At 43.5% G+C, this 18193-nt stretch overlaps 1 protein-coding gene across 2 annotated transcripts in view; it reads left to right on the top strand.

The window, feature by feature from the left end:
- The window catches only part of PAWR (pro-apoptotic WT1 regulator), a 160396-nt gene that overhangs the window by 127654 nt on the left and 14549 nt on the right, over positions 1-18193 (top strand). For both annotated transcript variants that reach the window (XM_044979741.1, XM_044979732.1), the window contains exon 5: positions 17398-17545. In XM_044979741.1, coding sequence (XP_044835676.1) covers positions 17398-17545 — 148 coding nt within the window. The remainder of the gene's footprint in view (positions 1-17397; positions 17546-18193) is intronic.

Genomic DNA, 18193 nt, shown 5'->3' with positions numbered 1-18193 from the left:
CAGCTGCAGGTATTGAAACATGCACAAAAGTTAATCCAGTGCTAAACAAAACAAACACAGCATTGTTCTCTAGAAGTTATGTTTTCACTTGGGTGGGACACCAAGGAAATTAGTTCCAGTTGCAGGGCCTCCAACTGTTGTGGTAACCTCTTTTTCTGTGAGAAGCAGGAGCCTTCTAAGGTGCTATTTTGTATGATACCACAAAAGCTTGTAGGTAAGTAAACAATGCCTTATATTCGATATCAAAAGCTGCCGATTAGTACTCAGCAGGGCCAGTTTGTTTGTTCATTGCTAGAAGTAAATCATCCATACACTCTCAGTTCTATGCCCTCATCTGAACTAAAACTGATAAGATTAAACAATAATGGAGTACTGGTTTAGCTGAAACTGGCACATCATCCTGTTGATTATCTTCTCAAAAAAGGAAGTTCAGGACAGGGTGATCATGTGAAAGGTTATTAAACTCCAAAGATTGTTTCTTGAGTAAACAATGTTTAAACACCTATCCTCTATGTAAGCATATTTGGTGGCTTGCCCTCCTGAAAAAGTACCTTAATAACTCTCAAAAGATAGAATGGAGTCAGCGTGTGTCTTTTAATCTGCCATAAAAGAGAGAGCTTCATTTCACTGGTGGCTGGCTATAATAAATGTCTTAAACACATCCAGAACTTCATTAATCCAAATGGAGTGAAAATCAGTTGTTAGAGGATATATATCTCTTCCCTTCTGCTTGAACTCTGTTCCCACAGAAGTGTTAAATCTGATCAGATTGATCTGAGAAATAAATTGACAGTTCTTTGCAATGAGAGAGATTTTGTTCCTGTGCTGAAGCAGTCCTCCTCAGACTCCCCAAAATTCAGAATTTATCTACTGATCTACATTTTGCGGACCAACCTCATCCATGAGAACAACCTCATTTATGAGAACAACATAAGTACCAAATATTCTGATGCTGTTTCTTACACTTTCAGAGCATTCCATCACAGACTCTACGTCTTTTGTAAATTGTCTGCATATTTTGTTGACCTCTGAGGAAAGACGTGTTTGGAAAGGAGGGTTAGGTGTCACTATCTGTATTCCATGAACTGAAGATTATGTGCTCAAATTATTCTGCAGCCTCATATAGTTGATGAGACCAAGAGTAAATCCGGTGTTTTATCCATGGTTATATCCTGCATAGTGACAGTGTTATCAGTGACCAACCACTTCTTAAATAGCAAGGGCAGGAATTTAGAGCTTCTGGTAAACTTTGCCTTGCACCCTTGGTATATTGCCTTGGATTAAGCCTATAGGATTAACAGGAAATAATTTAATTTCTATCTGATAAAGGGACTCTTCTACCCTCCCACAAATTTTCTAATATTAGTCACAACAGGACTCTGAAATTCCTCTCCCTGTGAAAGGTTTTCTTCCTGTCCACCAGATCTCAAGAGATTCTCAGTGCTGCTCTACTTTCCTGGGCACCATGTGTGGCTATTGGTGGGACGCAGCTATCAAAGTAACTGGTCATAAGATAATTTATGTTATAATAAATTATCTTTATCAGTTTTCTGTTTCAGCTAAGTGGAAAATATCTGATTCCTCTTTGATATATGAGCTCTTCCATGATTCTTCTTCCAACGCCACTTCAAAATTCTCTTTTTTAGCATGCCAGGTCATGCTCTTGGCTCTACTTGTCTGTTCATGAAGATGTTCCTATCTGGCATCGCTGCTACTGAGGCTAAATGAATAAACATCAGCATTGGTTAGTAGAGGCTGTTGAGAGGTGGGTCTAAGTCTCCCGTCCACTTCTACTACCCTAGTCAAATAGAAGAAAACATTTATCCTTGTGGCTTCCTTTAAAGCAAGGATGTGAAGAGAACATTACCAATTAAAAATACCTTATTTCCCTTGAAGTATCCTTTTCGCTACCACTGAAAACAATCCACTCTCTAGTTTCTTTCTTCCAAATTTCACATAAGAGCACTGCCAAAGATGATTGACTGAAGCAAGTCAATACTGTTCCAGTCTTGGCAAAAGGGTTACTGTTGAGTAATGAGACTAGAGATTGAGCATGTTAGTTTTATAGTGTTCCGAGTCCCTCCTGGCACTCAGAGTATAGAATAGTAGAAAGTACATCTTTTTAAAAATCAAATATTCTAGGATTTATGGGGTTAATCTAAAAAACAAACAAACCATATTTCTAGGACCAGATAGGCACGTTGCAACACAACAGAACAGAAATATTTTAAACCTTCTAAATGAAGAATAAACAGTGCTAAATATGGTGATCACAGTAAGTTAGGAAATTCCTTACAATTGTGTCAGTGTGCCTTGGAAACTTCACACATACTGGAGCATAACAATATTTATATCCATGAAAAGATCATCTCATGCCAAGTTATGCCTGCTTTTAATTTGCACTTTGTCCATCCAGGTTTGCACATTGTCAAGGGCTTCCTCAAATTATGAAATGCATGGTTGTTAACAGGGGTGGCTCTAGCCATTTTGCCGCCCCAAGCACAGCGGCACGCCACGGGGGGGCGCTCTGCCGATCGCCAGTCCCGTGGCTCCGGTGGACCTCCCACAGGCGTGCCTGCGGATGCTCCACCGAAGCCGCGGGACCAGCGGACCCTCTGCAGGCACGGCTGCGGGAGGTCCACCGGAGCCACCTGCCGCCCTCCTGGCGACCGGCAGAGCGCCCCCCGCTGCATGCCGCCCCAAGCACGCGCTTGGCGTGCTGGGGCCTGGAGCCGCCCCGGTTGTTAAATGACCATTTTAAACAGACTCTAAGTGTTTTTAAATGAAATACTATATGGTACAGTGGTAGTACTTTGCTTATGCATCCTAGGTACCCTGAATCACACGCTCATTTCAGTCATATGATTTATGATTTGTAATTCTCTTGTTGGAAGATGATTCCAACTAGGTTTTGCTGCCCTTCTCTGGCGGTTGGGATTGTGTGTGGGGTGATATTCATTTACTCTTCCACCCAATCACAAAATATTTGCTTTCTTCAGTGTATGTTTTTTTATTTACTTACACACACACACACACACACACACACACACACACACACACACACACACACACAGGCTGTTGATTAATCACAGTTAACTCATGCGATTAACTCAAAAAAATTAATCACACTGTTAAACAATAGAATACCAACTGACATTTATTAAATATTTTGGATGTTTTTCTACATTTTCAAATATATCTATTTCAGTTACAACACAGAATACAAAGTGTACAGTGCTTACTTTTTATTACAAATATTTGCACTGTAAAAATTATAAAATAAATGTATGACGTGAATTGAAAATTACTAAGTACTGTAGTGCAATCTCTTTATCATGAAAGTGCAACTTACAAATGTAGGGTTTTTTGTTACATAACTGCACTCAAAAACAAAACAATGTAAAGCTTTAGATCCTACAAGTCCACTCAGTCCTACTTCTTGTTCAGCCAATTGCTAAGAGAAATAAGTTTGTTTACATTTACAGGAGATAATGCGGCCCACTTCTTAATTACAATGTGAGAAGAGGCATTCGCATGGCACTGTTGTAGCTGGCATCGCAAGATATTTATGTGCCAAATGTGCTAAAGATTCATATGCTTCTTCATGCTTCGGCCATCATTCCAGAGGACATGCTTCCATGCTGATGACGCTTGTTAAAATAATGCGTTAATTAAATTTGTGACTGAGCTCCTTGGGGGAGAACTGTTTGTCTCCTGCTCTGTTTTACCCGCATTCTGCCATATGTTTCATGTTATAGCAGTCTCGCATGATGGCCCAGCACATGTTCATTTTAAGAACATTTTCACTGCAAATTTGACAAAATGCAAAGAAGGTACCAATGTAAAATTTCTAAACATAGCTACAGCACTAGACCCAAGGTTTAAGAATCTGAAGTGCCTTCCAAAATCTGAGAGGGTGGGCGTGTGGAACATGTTTTCAGAAGTCTTAAAAGAGCAACACTTTGATGTGGAAACTACAGAACACAAACCACCGAAAAAGAAAATCAACCTTTTGCTGGTGACCTCTGACTCATGATGATGAAAATGAGTCTACATTGCTTTGGTTATCAAGCAGAACCCATCATCAGCATGGATGCATGTCCCCTGGAATGGTGGTTGAAGCATGATGGGACATATGAATCTTTAGTGTATGTAACATGTAAATATCTTACGACACTAGCTACAACAGTACCATGCAAACACCTATTCTCACTTTCAGGTGACATTGTAAACAAGAAGCAGGCAGCATTATCTCCTGCAAATGTAAACAAACTTGTTTGAGCGATTGGCAGAACAAGTAGGACTGAGTGGACTTGTAGGCTCTAAAGTTTTACGTTTTCTTTTTGAATGCAGGTTTTTTTGTACATAATTCTACATTTGTAAGTTCAACTTTCATGATAAAGAGAATGCACTACAGTACTTGTATTGGGTGAATTGAAAAATATTATTTTGTTTTTTACAGTGCAAATATTTGTAATAAAAAAATAAAGTGAAAACTATACACTGTATTGTGTGTTGTAATTGAAATCAATAGAGTTGAAAATGTAGAAAACTTCCAAAAATATTTTTATTTTTTATATATATATTTTTTACTATTCACAGTAACTTCTACTTGAGGGTCTGCATTGTGGGTGCTGACTTTCCTGGTTGAGGAGACGTAACTATGGACTACTTCAGAGTTATTTAACATCGCCCCTTATTCAAACTTGAAGAGAGACCATATTGAATCTGAGATTTCCCATATGAAAATGTTTGACAGTGTAACTTTTAAAAATTGGCCATATTTTATATTATCTACATTTCATAATAATAACTGAGAATGTAGTTGCACTTCCCCCTTGAGTTTTGTTTCAGTGGCGCTCTGTGCTCTGACAATTTCCATTTTTTAAGGATTCTATAACGGTGCTTTAGTTCATTAGGTGACTGACTCTTAATTTGAAGAAGCTCCGAGTATGAGGTTGAGATACAAGTTTCCCATCTTAACACACATTTATGAAAACTCTAGTTTTTGATGTTGACTCTCTTGTGAGATCCTCCTTTTTAAAGTAAAACCACCTTGCTTGGCTTTTAAATAGATTGGCTTTTTTTAATATTGGTATTTCAGAAAACTTTGACATTTTCTTTTAACACTCTTAAACTGGGTATCAGGAATTTTGTTACACATGGGCTAATAAAATGCTTTCAAAAGAGCATTTTTTTCCTAATAGAACAAACTAAAAAAGTTAAAGAATTGATTTGGCGTAAAAATTGTATACTCCATGTAGACTAACAAATACTGTGCTTGGACTGAGGTTGTGGTCTGTTCTTTCATTTTCATATAAACTTGCAAATCTGATAGTGTAATAGCACAGAAGTTTACACGTCTTTATTTTCAACTGATTCGAGCTTAAAACTGTTTGAATTAAAGCCAAAGCCAGGTTCACTTGTGAAACAACTGCTATATACTTAAATATACGCCCACAGTTATAATGTCCTATATATAGGAGTAGGAATATACTACCAACCACTTTACCAGGCTGGTTATTGTGAAATGCTCTGAGAGATTAGAGAGGCTATAAAAAAGAAAATTCAATAATAATATTTCAGCTATCCCCACATTAACTGGGTACATGTCATCTCAGGATGGAATGCAGAGATAAAGTTTCTAGACACCATTAATGACTGCTTCTTGGAACCCACAAAAGGAGAGGCAATTCTTGATTTAGTCCTAAGTGGAGCATGGGATCTGATCCAAGAGGTGAATATAGTTGAACTGCTCAGTAATAGTGACCATAATATAATTACGTCTAACGTCCTTGTGGGAGAGAAAACACCAAAGAAGCTGACCACAGTAGCATTTAACTTCAGAAAGGGGAACTACACAAAAATGAAGAAGTGAGTTAAATGAAAATTGTTAGTCACAAAAGTGAAATGCCTGTAAACTGCATGGAAACTATTTTTAAAACACTGCTATAGAGGCTCAAATTAAGTGTATACCCCAAATGAGAAAATACAGTCTGAGAGCCAAAAAAGTGCCACCATGGCTAAACAATGAAGTAAAGGAAGCAGTTAGAGGCAAAAAGGCATCCTTTAAAATTTGTAAGTCAGATCCTACTGAGGAAAATAGAAAGGAACATAAATTCTGGCAAATGAAGTGTAAAAGTATAATTAGGCAGGCCAAAAAAGAATTTGAAGAGCAGCTAGCAGAAGACTCAAAAACTAACAGCAAATGAATTAAGTACATTAGAAGCAGAAGCCTGCCAAATAATCAGTGGGGCCAATGGATGATCTAAGGTGCTAAAGGAGCACTTAAGGACGATACGGCCATTATGGAGAAGCTAAATGAATTCTTTGCTTTGGTCTTCACTTCAGAGGGTGTTAAGAAGATTCCCACACCTGAGTCAGTCTTTTTAGGTGACAGATCTGAGGAACTGTCCCAGATTGAGGTGTCAGTAGAGGAGGTTTTGGAACAAATTGATAAATTAAACAGCAGTAAGTCACCAGGACCAGATGGTATTCACCCAAGAGCTCTCCAAGAGCTCAGATATGAAATTGCTGAACTACTGATTGTGGTATGTAACCTATTGCGTAAATCAGCCTCTGTATCAGATGACAGGACAGTAGCTAATATAATGTCAGTTTTTTAAAAAAGGCTTTAGAGGTGATCCTGGTGATTATAGGCCAGTACGCCTAACTTCAGTACCAGGCAGATTGATTGATTGAAACTATAGTAAAGAACAGAATTATCAGACAGAGAGATTAATGTGATTTGTTGGTGAAGAGTCAACATGGCCTTCACCGATTTATTAGAATTCTTTGAGGAGGTCAGTAAACATGGACAAGGAGATCTAGTGGCTATAGTGTACTTGGACTTTCAGAAAGCCTTTGACCAGGTCCCTCACCAAAGGCTCTTAAGCAAAATAAGAAGGAAGGTCCTCTCATAGTGGTGTCCCCCAGGGACTCTTATTGGGACCAATGCTGTTCAACATTTTCATAAATGATCTGGAAAAAGGGGTAAGCAGTGAGGTGGCAAAATTTGCAGGTAATACAGAATTACTCAGGATATTGAAGTTCAAAGAACTGTGAAGAGTTACAAAAATTGATCTCTCAAAACTGGATGACTGGGCAACAATGGCAGATGAAATTCAGTGTTGATAAATGCACAGTAGCGCATTTTGAAAACATAATCCCAACTAAGGAGTGATGGGGTCTAAATTAGCTGCTACTGCTCAAGAAAGAGACAGTGGAGTCATCGTGGATAGTTCTCTGCATACATCTGCTCAATGTGTGACAGCAGTCAAAAAAGCTAACAGAATGTTAGAAACAATTAGGAAAGGGATAGATCAGGGGTTCTCAAACTTCATTGTACTGCAACCCCCTTCTGACAACAAAAATTACTACATGACCCCAGGAGATGAGGCTGAAGTCTGAGCCTGCCTGAGCCCCACCACCCCAAGTGTGTGTGGTGTGGGGGGAGAGGGGGCAAAGCCAAAGCCCGAGCCCCCCCAAATTGGGGGGGGGAGCTCAAGCCCCGCCGCCCCAGGCGGGGGCAGCAAAATCGAACACTAAGGGTTTTAGCCCGTGTGTGTGTGTGGGGGGGGGAGACACTATAGCCCGAGCCCTGTCACTCAGGGCTGAAGCTGAAGCCTGAGCCTCACCACCAGGAGCTGAAACCAAGGCCAAAGTCCCAGATGGTTGGGCTTGGGGTTGGGCTTCAGCCCTGGGCCCCAGCAAGTCTAATGCCAGCCCTGGCAGCCCCATTAAAATGGGGTTGTGACCCACTTTGGGGTCCCGACCCACAGTTTGAGAACCGGTGGGATAGATAATCCAGTAAATATAACAATGCTGCTATATAAATCCATGGTACACCAACATCTTGAATTCTGCCTGCAGTTCTGGTCATCCCATCTCAAAAAAGATGTTAGAATTGGAAAAGATACAGAGAAGAGCAACAAAAATGATTCAGGGTCTGAGTCAAAAATGATTCCATATGAGGTGAGATTAAAAAGACTGGGAATTTTCAGCTTGGAAAGAGACAACTAAGAGAGCATATAACAGAGGTCTATCAAATTATGAATGATGTGGAGAAAGTGAATAAATAAGTGTTGTTTACTCCTTCTCATAACATAAGAATCAGCAGTCCCCCAATGAAATTAATAGGCAGCAGGTTTCAAACAAACAAACAAAGGAAGTATTTCGTCATACAACACAGAGTCCATCTGTGGAACTCATTGCCGGGGATGTTGTGAAGGCCAAAACTATAACTGCGTTCAAAAAAGAATTAGCTAATTTCATGGAGAATAGGTCCATCAACGGCTATTAGCCAAGATGTTCAGGGATGCAACCTCATGCTGTAGGCATTCCCAGATTTTGAATGAGTGAAGCTGGATGTGGATGACAAGGGTTGGGTCGCACAATAATTGGCCTGTTCTGTTCATTCCTTCTGAAGCATCTGTCATTGACAGCGGTCAGAAGACAGGATACTGGGCTACATGGACCATTGGTCTAGCCCTGTATGGTCATCCTTATGTTCTTCCGGACGCAATGATTTTTATACACAAATGGGAGTTTCTTGCTTGCAGTGTTGTACAGTTTAATAGCAGAATTTTTTTAAGCACATTTCTTGATGCTAGAGACAGGAAAGAAATAGATATTCAAGCCTGCTAGCTAGCAGAGGGCAAATTAAATAATGCTTCACTTTTTTCCTGCATCCTCTGTTTTATATATGAATTGATATCTGTAGTGACTATATAGCTCTGCTCTCTTTTGGTAGGGAGAGTGCATGTGCTGGGCCAGTTCTGTCAAAAGAATCTGCTACTCCCTTTGGTTTGGACCTTTAAGTTTTACTGTTTGTTTTTTAAAGTCTCAGACAATCAAGAATGTTGTTGCCTTATCTGTCCCTCATCTGGTGAAATGCACTATGGTTGCTTCCCAGTCACCTGTTCCTGTTTTCAGAAGTTTGGTCACTGGGGGCTTTATTTTCCTCAGTAAGTTTTACCATCTTCTCTCTTTAGGGACAGAGGGTCTTCAGGGGATCAGTTCAGGGGAGGCTGGGGATCTCTTTAGCCTAACAGCATATTCCTAGCCACTTGAGCATTTCCTTGGTTGTGAAGAGCTGGCAATGTCAAAGGAATCTTATTCCTATATTCAGTTCCACATGTTGGCGTCATCCTCCCATTTCAGCATCTATTAGTTTTGGGGGCTTCTCATACGTGATAGCTGTTTTTCCAGCTGTTAAGTCCTGCTCTTTTTCACAACTTTCAGTTCCATGATAGCCAGGAAGCCTCAGGTTGGTTAGCAAGAGAACAAATATGGGCTATGTGGGAGCCCCCAAAATGCTACAATGGATGGCTTCTATTGAATAATGTTAAAGTGAGGATGGTAGCACTGGAGCCTCACTTTCTCCCACTATTGGACCTCTGCTTTATCTGAGAGTTTCCTGCTCAGGAACAGTCTCTTAAGCCACAAGTGATCCACTACCTCCATAGCTTGTTTGAATCTGAGGATCAGTCTAAACATCCCCACCACCACCTTCATATCCTAGCTTTTCCCAGAACCACCCATGACCCGCTTCACGTTCTTTTTGGCCTGTTCCCCACAAATCAGAATATCAGTCTCTGCTTAAGGGTCTACTCAGATAGCTTCCCCTCTGTCCTCAAGCAGTATGAGTAGGGACTCCCCTGCTTTTCAGGACTCTCAAATCAAAGGCTGTAATTGCCCTACCAAAAACACACTGCCTGCTTCTTCCAAAGTTTTCCCCTAGATGTAACTAGCAGTCATTGCTCAGCTGGGAAGGGGTAGTTTCCAAGCATTGTGATCCAAAAGATTCAGATCACACATTCCTTAATGGAGATGCAAGTCTTGACCCATTCTAATCTTCTTAGCCCCTCCTCAAGGTGAGGTGTAAAGGAGATAGGATTTAACCTTGCTGGATCCTCAAGATAAAATTGTTGACTCTCATCCAGCTCAGGCAAAGGAAATCAATAAAGTCTGTCTGCAACTGTCCTAATTCTGATCAGCTATAGCTATCAAGTTCTTTGAGTGCTTACTCATGTCCATTCCGTGTTAGGTGTGTGCGTGCCACATGCACAGTCACCAGAGATTTTTTTCCTCAGTGGTGTCCCTCAGGTCGGCTCTAGCACCTTCTGGTGCCGCACACTCATGACCCAGTATAAGGGGCCTGGCTCGCCCCACACCCTCTGTTCCTTCTTATCTGTGACAGTCGCTGGAACAGCTTCTCTTGCTTTGGCAAGGCATTCATACAGTGTTTTTTCCTGTTGTTCTCTAGTTTAGTTATCTTCGGTTTTAATTTCTAGTATTAGTGTACATAGTGTAGGTAGTATTAGTGTATATAGTTGGACCCCCTCTCTTAAATTAGAAGGGCTTCTTTTGCCCCTGGGGCCGGGCATGCCCCAGTCTCCGGGCGTCATACCCTGAGCCACCTGTGACAAGCCTATGCTGGTGAGCGACTGTCTGAAGTGTCTGGGAGAGTGGCTCACATATGAGAGCTTTACCAAATCTGCCAGGACTTTAAACCTTGTACAAAAAAGGACAGGCTAGGCTAAGGCTATCGTATTGGAAGCTGCAGTCAGACCAGTGTCAGAGCCAAGCTGGTCGGACTCGGCGCCAAGCACCTCGGCTTTGGTGCAAAGCATCCCTCTGGCACCGTGTGTTCCTTGGCACTGATCCCCCCCTCTCCTGTATCAAGAAAGAAGCACAAGAAACAGTGGTCCAAAGAGGGAACACTCCCTGGTATCAGAGAAGGACATATGAGAGGAATGCAGCAGAGTGTGACCTGCGTTGGGCCACTCCTTCATCCCTGTTTCGCTAGTGGCACTGTCGACTCCACCCTGCTCGCAGGTGTTGTTGAGTCCAGTGTGGGACTATCTGCTGACGCTGGGCTGGGGGTAGGGGTCATTGTGGCACCAGCAGGATTGCAGTGCCTTCCACCCAGAAGTCTTTGCAGCAGACAGGGACCTAATGAGGCTCCTGGTTCCGCCAACCCTGATGGGAAAACCACCAGCTCCAAGTGTGTCGAGCAAAAGGGAGCATGTGCCTCTGAGCTCATACCTGGCACTGGGCTCTTTGGTACCTACCAGAGGAAAACTGGCCCTCCTGTCTTCGCGAGGACTTTCCTGATCCGGCACAAATCCCCAGATCATTCGCACTAAGCAGTGGAAGCGAGGGGTACCACTATCCCATGGTCTCCTCAAGAAGACACTTCCTCAGGCGGAATCCTGAACACAGCCAAAGAGCCACCACCATTACCCATCCTAAGTTCCACCGGATCTTGGTACAGGCTCCCCCCTCTGCCCCGACACCTGGCCTGGAGGACAGTGGTCGATGCAGGTCAAGTGGCTGTTCTGGAATTCTTGGGGTTTTTCCCTGGTATTATGACCACCATCCAGCCATTCCTATTCAGTTGTGTCCGAGAGGAGGGCCTCTCCACTGCACCATCCAGCACCTGACCCAGACTCTGGTACCAACACACAGGACTTAAGCCTGGCCCTAAAGTTGGGACTGGTACTGGTACAGGCTTATTCTTCCTCCTCCTCCTCCTCCCCAGACAAAGCGTTCTTGGGACTGAGCGGCTCAGTGCCACAGGATGACTTTAGAGATCACCAGGAGCTATTAAAAAGGGTGGCTTCTAACCTGGGGCTATAGGTGGAGATTCTTAAAGAGTCCTCTCCTACCCTCACTGACATTTTGACCATGGTGTCCCCATCAAAGGTGACCCTACCCCTCAACAGGACTATTATGGATCCTGTCAGGTCCCTCTGGCAGACTCCATTTTCTCTTCCTCCCACCTCAAAGAGGGCAGAGAAAAATACTATGTTTCTGCCAAGGGATTATAAATACTTGTTCTTCCACCCTCCTCCTGGATCCCTTGTGGTCACAGTTGCCAATGAGAGGGACAGGCAAGGTCAGTTAGGCACAACCCCCAGGCCAAAGGATTTAAAGACACTAGATCAGTTCAGAAGGAAGATTACTTTGATGGGTAAGTTCCAGATTCGTATTTCCAACCAATAAACCTTGCTTAGGATGTACAATTACAACATTTGGGATTCCATGGCGAAGTTTAAAGACTTGCTGCCATAGGACTCCGAGTTTTCCACCTTAATGGAAGAAGGGAAGACCATAGCCAGAGCCTCTCTCCAAGTGGCCCTGGATGCAGCTGACACTGCAGCCAGAACAGTGAGCTTTGGCAGTGATTATGAGGTGATGCTCCTGGCTTCAATCCTGAGGTCAGGGCTGCCACCTGAGGTCCAGTAGTCCATTTAGGATCTTCCCTTTGAGGGTACCTCCTGCTTCTTGGAGCAGATGGACTCAAAGCTCCCCGGTCTGAAGGACACTAGGGCCACTCTCAGATTCCTGGCCTCTATTCCTCAGCACTTTTGAGGAAGCAGTTCAAGCCTCAACAGCTGATCCGCTGCTTGGCTCCGGCACCTTGCCAGGACCTGTTTAAAAAATGGAGGAGCAATTATAAGCGCAGACAACTGCCCACCTCCATTTCAACCTTGATACCCTGGTTGCACAGATACCTGGGAGGGCCCAAACATAACGCCGTCAGGTGTCCCTTCAAGAGTTCTATCAGTTCACACACCATATCCTGCGCACCTTTTGTTTTCAGACCGTCTTTCCTACTTTAGCATGGCATTGTCCCTTGGCACCCCATGATCTGAGGTGATGAGTACAGTGGAAGAAGGTTACACCCTTCAGTTTTCTCCCACCCACCTCCTATCCCCATCCCTCTTCAGGGACCCTTTTCATGAGCAACTTCTAATTCAGGAGGAGCAAGCCCTCCTTTGCGTAAGGGCTGTGGGGTAGATGCCTCAGAACTTGAGTGGGAAGCGATTTTACTCCCATTATTTCCTAATTCTGAAGGCCAAAGGGGGTCTCTGACCCATCCTAGCCCTGCATCACTTCAACAGTTATCACAAGAAACTGAGGTTTCGTGTAATCTCCCTGGCCTCCATTATTCCCTTCCTGGATCCAGGGGACTGGTACTCCGCCCTCGACTTGAAAGATGTCTATTTCCACAATCTCCATTTTCTGGGGCCACAGAAAGTTCCTCAGATTTATCGTAAACCAGACCCATTACCAGTTTGCCATCCTTCCTTTTGGTCTGAAAGCAGCCCCTCAGGTTTTCATGAAATGCACGGAGGTGGTAGTGGTCTTCCTCGGAAGGCAAGGCGTTCAAGTCTACCTGTACCTCAATGACTGGCTTATCAAGGGCTGCTCAGAGACTCAAGTGAAAACCAGCATCAGCCTGGTCCAAGGCACTGCAATCCTGCTGGCCCTGCACCTGTTGATAAACAAGCAAAAGTTGACTCTTGTCCCTGTCCAGAGAATAGAGTTTATTGGAGTGGTGCTCGATTCAACCTGGACTGGAGCCTTCCTCCTGGAGGCTTGGTTCAGACAATGTCAGGTCTGATATCCAAGGTCAAGGCCCAGCCGGTCACGACAACACATTTTTTTGCCTCAAACTTTTGGGTCACGTGGCCTCATGAACTTAGGTAGTACAGCACACAAATCTATGATGCCAACTAAATCTGAAGGGCCCTATGTATTCACTGAACCGTAACTACTTGGATTCAATGCTTATAGTTCCCACCCCAGTCCTCGCCTCCCTCAACTAGTGGAAGGATCCCCAATCAATGGCTGTGGGCATTCCCTTTGTCACCCCCAGCCTTCAGTATCCCTAATTTCAGATGCAGCCAGTCTAGGTTGGGGGGCTCACCTTGAGCATCTCAGGGCTTGTGGTCCTGGGAAGAGCTCTCGCTGCACATAAACATCAGATTGCTCAGCATGATCGGCTTAGCTTGCCAAGTGTTCCTACCCCAGATCATGGGCAAAGTTGTACGAGTGCTCATGGACAACACGGCAGCCATGTTTTACATTAACAGGTACAGAAGAACATGCTCTTCTGCCCTGTGCCAGGAGGCCATTCACCTGTGGGACTTGTGTGAGAAACACTCCGTCTACCTCAAAGCTTCCCATCTTCTGGGAGCCTGGAACGTTCTGGCAGATCACCTCAGCAAGTCTTTCTGTTCTCACCACAAGTGGTCCCTTCACCTAGAGGTGACCAGATCCAGCAGTGGGGGGGTCTCCCCATGTCAACATGTTCACAACCAGGCAGAACAGGAAATGTCATCCGTTTTGCTCATTGCGTGGTCACAGCCCAGGTTCTCTCTGATGCCTTTCTAATTCCATGAAGAGAGCTCCTGTTCTATGATTTTCCTCCCATTCCTGTGGTACACAAGGTCCTCCTGAAAGTCAAGTGAGACAGAGCGTGGGTGATCCTTATAGCCCCTGAGTGGCTGCAACAACAGTGGTTTGGCATGCTGCTGGACTTGTCAGTAGAGCTCATGATGCTGCTTCTGCCCTGCCCAGACCTGATCTTGCAGGATCATGGCCATTTACTCCACCTGAACCTCCACCTGACCATGTGGAAGCCATGGTTGAACCCAGCAGAACAGACCTGTTCAGAACAAGTCCACCAGGTCTTGCTGGGTAGTAGGAAATTCTCTACTAGAGCAACTTACCTAGCCAAGTGGAAGTTTTTTCAGGGATCTTCCCATCGAAGTCTTTCTCCGACTCAATTGCCCCTCCAGTCTATGCTGGAATACCTGCTCCACGTGAAACAACAGGGATTGACTTTTTCTTCAGTCAGGGTGCATCTAGCAGCAACCTCAGTCTCCCACCCTCTGATGGATGGTAAATCAGTCTTATCTCATGAAATGTCCATCCGCTTCCTCAAGAGATTAGAGAGACTTTACCCTCAAATTCACAAATGGATTCCACCATGGGACTTAAACCTGGTCCTGTCAAGACTTACAGGTCCTCCCTTTGAACTGCTGGCACTGTTCCCTCTGTCGTATCTCTCCTGGAAGGTCGCTTTCCCAGTAGTGATTACCTCAGCCAGGAGGGTCTCGGAGATTAGGGTCTTATGTCTGAGCCCCAGTATATGGTGTTCCTTAAGGACGAGGTTCAACTGCATCCCGATCCAGCATTCCTTTCAAAGGTGATCTTGCAGTTTTATAGTAATCAGGCCAGTTTTCTTCCTGAAACTGCACAGGAATGCAGAGGAGCGTCATCTCCACTCACTGGATATTAGATGTGACCTGGCCTTGTGCGTTGAGAGGATCAGCCGTTCCGTAAAACAATGCAGCTCTTTGTGGCAGTAGCAGATAAGATGAAAGGCATACTTGTTTCAGCCCAGAGTATTTCATTCTCCTGTATTCACCCATGTTGCGAGAAGGCGGGTGTCCCACCTCCTGCCATCGTGACCACCCATTCAACAAGAGCTCAGGCTTTCATCATCAGCCCAGGCCCAGGTCCTGATCCAAGGTGTGGCGGGTTGGATCACAGAAGCCCCCTGGAAGCTGCCACATGATGTGCCAAGACTACTTCTACCCCTGCCTTCCCTGCCAGCTCAGGGCCTCAGCACCCTGTCCTGCTGAGCCAGACACTCCCGTCTGCTCCAACAAAGACCCAGGGTCTGAATTACTTGCCCCAAAGCTGCAGGTTTACCTGAAAGCAGCTAACAGAAGTGTTCTTGTCTTTAACACTCAGATGCCCAGTTCCCAATGCGGTCTAAACCCAAATAAATCTGTTTTACCCTGTATAAAGCTTATATAGGGTAAACTCATAAATTGTTTGCCCTCTATAACACTGATAGAGAGAGATGCACAGTTGTTTGCTCACCCAGGTATTAATACATACTCTGAGTTAACTAATAAGTAAAAAGTGATTTTATTAAATAGAGAAAGTAGGATTTAAGTGGTTCCAAGGAGTAACAGACAGAACAAAGTAAGTCACCAAGCAAAATGAAATAAAATGCGCAAATCTATGTCTAATCAAACTGAATACAGATAATCTCATCCTCAGAGATGCTTCAGTAAGTTTTTGCCTCAGACTGGACACCTTCCAGGCCTGGGCACAATTCTTTCCCCTGGTACAGCTCTTGTTCCAGCTCAGGTAGTAGCTAGGGGATTCTTCATGATGGCTCCTCTTCTCCCTTTGTTCTGTTCCACCCCTTTATATATCTTTTGCATAAGGTGGGAATCCTTTGTCCTTCTCTGGGTTCCCATCCCCTCCTTCTCAATGGAAAAGCACCAGGTTCAAGATGGATTCCAGTTCAGGTGACATGATCGCATGTCACTGCAAGACTTCATTGCCCACTTGCCAGCACACATGTATAAAAGGAAGACTTGCAGGTAAAACAGCTATCTGCAGCCAATTGTCCTGGTTAATGGGAGTCAAGATTCCAAACCACCATTAATGGCCCACACTTTGCATAATTACAATAGGCCCTTAGAGTTATATTTCATATTTCTAGTTTTAGATACAAGAGTGATACATTTATACAGATAGGATGATCACACTCAGTAGATTATAAGCTTTGTAATGATACCTTACAAGAGACCTTTTGCATGAAGCATATTCCAGTTACATTATATTCACTCGTTAGTATATTTGTATAAAACCATATAGACTGCAACGTCACACAAGGCATCTACAGAGCAGCGACCTGGTTGTTGGTTCAGACCTCCTCTTTCCACTACGCCATCGCCCAGCAGGCCAGAGATGATGCCAAGTTCAGAAAAGTAATGTTGCAATCCGCATGTCTATGAACTCCGAGTCCAGTGCCTCGGATACCGCTTGTGAGTCATCTAACATGGAATGGACATAAATAAGCACTCGAAGAAGAAAAACCGGTTACTAACCTTTCCGTAACTGTTCTTTGAGATATGTTGCTTATGTCTATTCCACAACCTACCCTCCTGCCCCTCTGTTGGAGTTAGCCGCAAGAAGAAACTGAGAAGATGCGGGATAAGCCGGGCCTCTTGTACCAATACATGAGCACATGGCACCAGTGGGCACTGGAGCTGGCCTCTAGTGACCTCAACAGATTCTTCTTCAGATTTCTTCTTTGCAGCACACAGGCATAAGGAAATATCTGGCTCTGGGCGCTAGATACAGACAGCACTTTTCGAGGCATGGACCCCTTGAAGGAATTAACCTGAGTTCCTAGAAACTCAGGGACTTTGAAGCAACAGCTGTGCAGTTCTGTATAGATCAATGAGAGGCAGATTGCATTGGGGGTGTTGGGAAACAGGTACTGCTGTCCTACCTTAGAGGCAAGAAAAGAAAATCCAGTTAGAGACAGAAAAACCCAGAAATTGCAGGTCTGACCAAGCAACTGATTTTGTTTCTCAGAGAAGACAAAATTACAGGTAAGAAAATTAAGTTTTATCCATGTTGTCTTGAAGTAGTGGTGATTTACAATATGAATAAGTCAATTTTACATGAATGTATTGGCACTAGGAGAAAAATATAAGGAACACAGAAAATATTTACTAAACCTATTTTTTACACTAGGCGTATTAATAACGTTTAATCTTTACTTCACAGTGCAACTAATGCACCTGAAGATGATGGTCCAAATCGATATTCCCGAACAGACAGGACAGGATATAGCAGATACAGCAGGGATGCAAATTCTTCTGGGAATTCTGTACCAAGCAGTGCTTTGGAAAAGAGGATTGAAGAACTTGAAAAGGTAAATACAAATTGAACTGATGCCCAATGTTAATTTCAAAATAAAATACCTTATAAATTCCATGAGGAAATACTAGTGCCATGCCAACTCGGTGTGGAACTCTGTCCCCCTCTAGTGGTGGCTTGGCCAGGTAGAGATTGATGAGCCTGCTACGATCTTGGCTAAGAGACATGGTTTTTTAGCTCAGGCAGTAGAGGTTCATGCAATAAGCTCAACAGGTCCCAGGTTTGATCGCTGATGATGACTGGGGTGGTCAGTGTTACAAAAATATTAAGCAATGGTCCTAAATTTTTAATAAAAAGTAGCAATAATTTCTTGTGAATACCAATACGCATACAGAATCAGATTGTCTGAGAAGAATGTGAAATTTGTATTACAAATGCTAAATTGCCATTTGTTCAACCAGGGAATAATACCAAGGCTAAAGGTGATTTGATCAGAGAGACAACCATCTCCTGTTCTCCTCTCAGGCACTGAAACATAACCTAAACCCTAATCCCTTACAGATATTTTCCTGGGCCATTGATCTGTCATATTCCTGATGTTCCATGCTCCTTCTGAAGTGATCCTTGTAATATAACCTACCAAATACGCTTGAATCCTTGTAGATGAAAGTTGCAAAATAAAAATATTGTTTGGGGGAGATCT

The sequence above is a fragment of the Mauremys mutica genome, chromosome 1 (genome assembly GCF_020497125.1).
Source record: "Mauremys mutica isolate MM-2020 ecotype Southern chromosome 1, ASM2049712v1, whole genome shotgun sequence".
In the NCBI taxonomy this organism is placed as follows: Eukaryota; Metazoa; Chordata; order Testudines; family Geoemydidae; genus Mauremys; species Mauremys mutica.
Note: the sequence above shows the minus strand (reverse complement) of the source record. Positions and strands in the feature narration are given on the sequence as shown.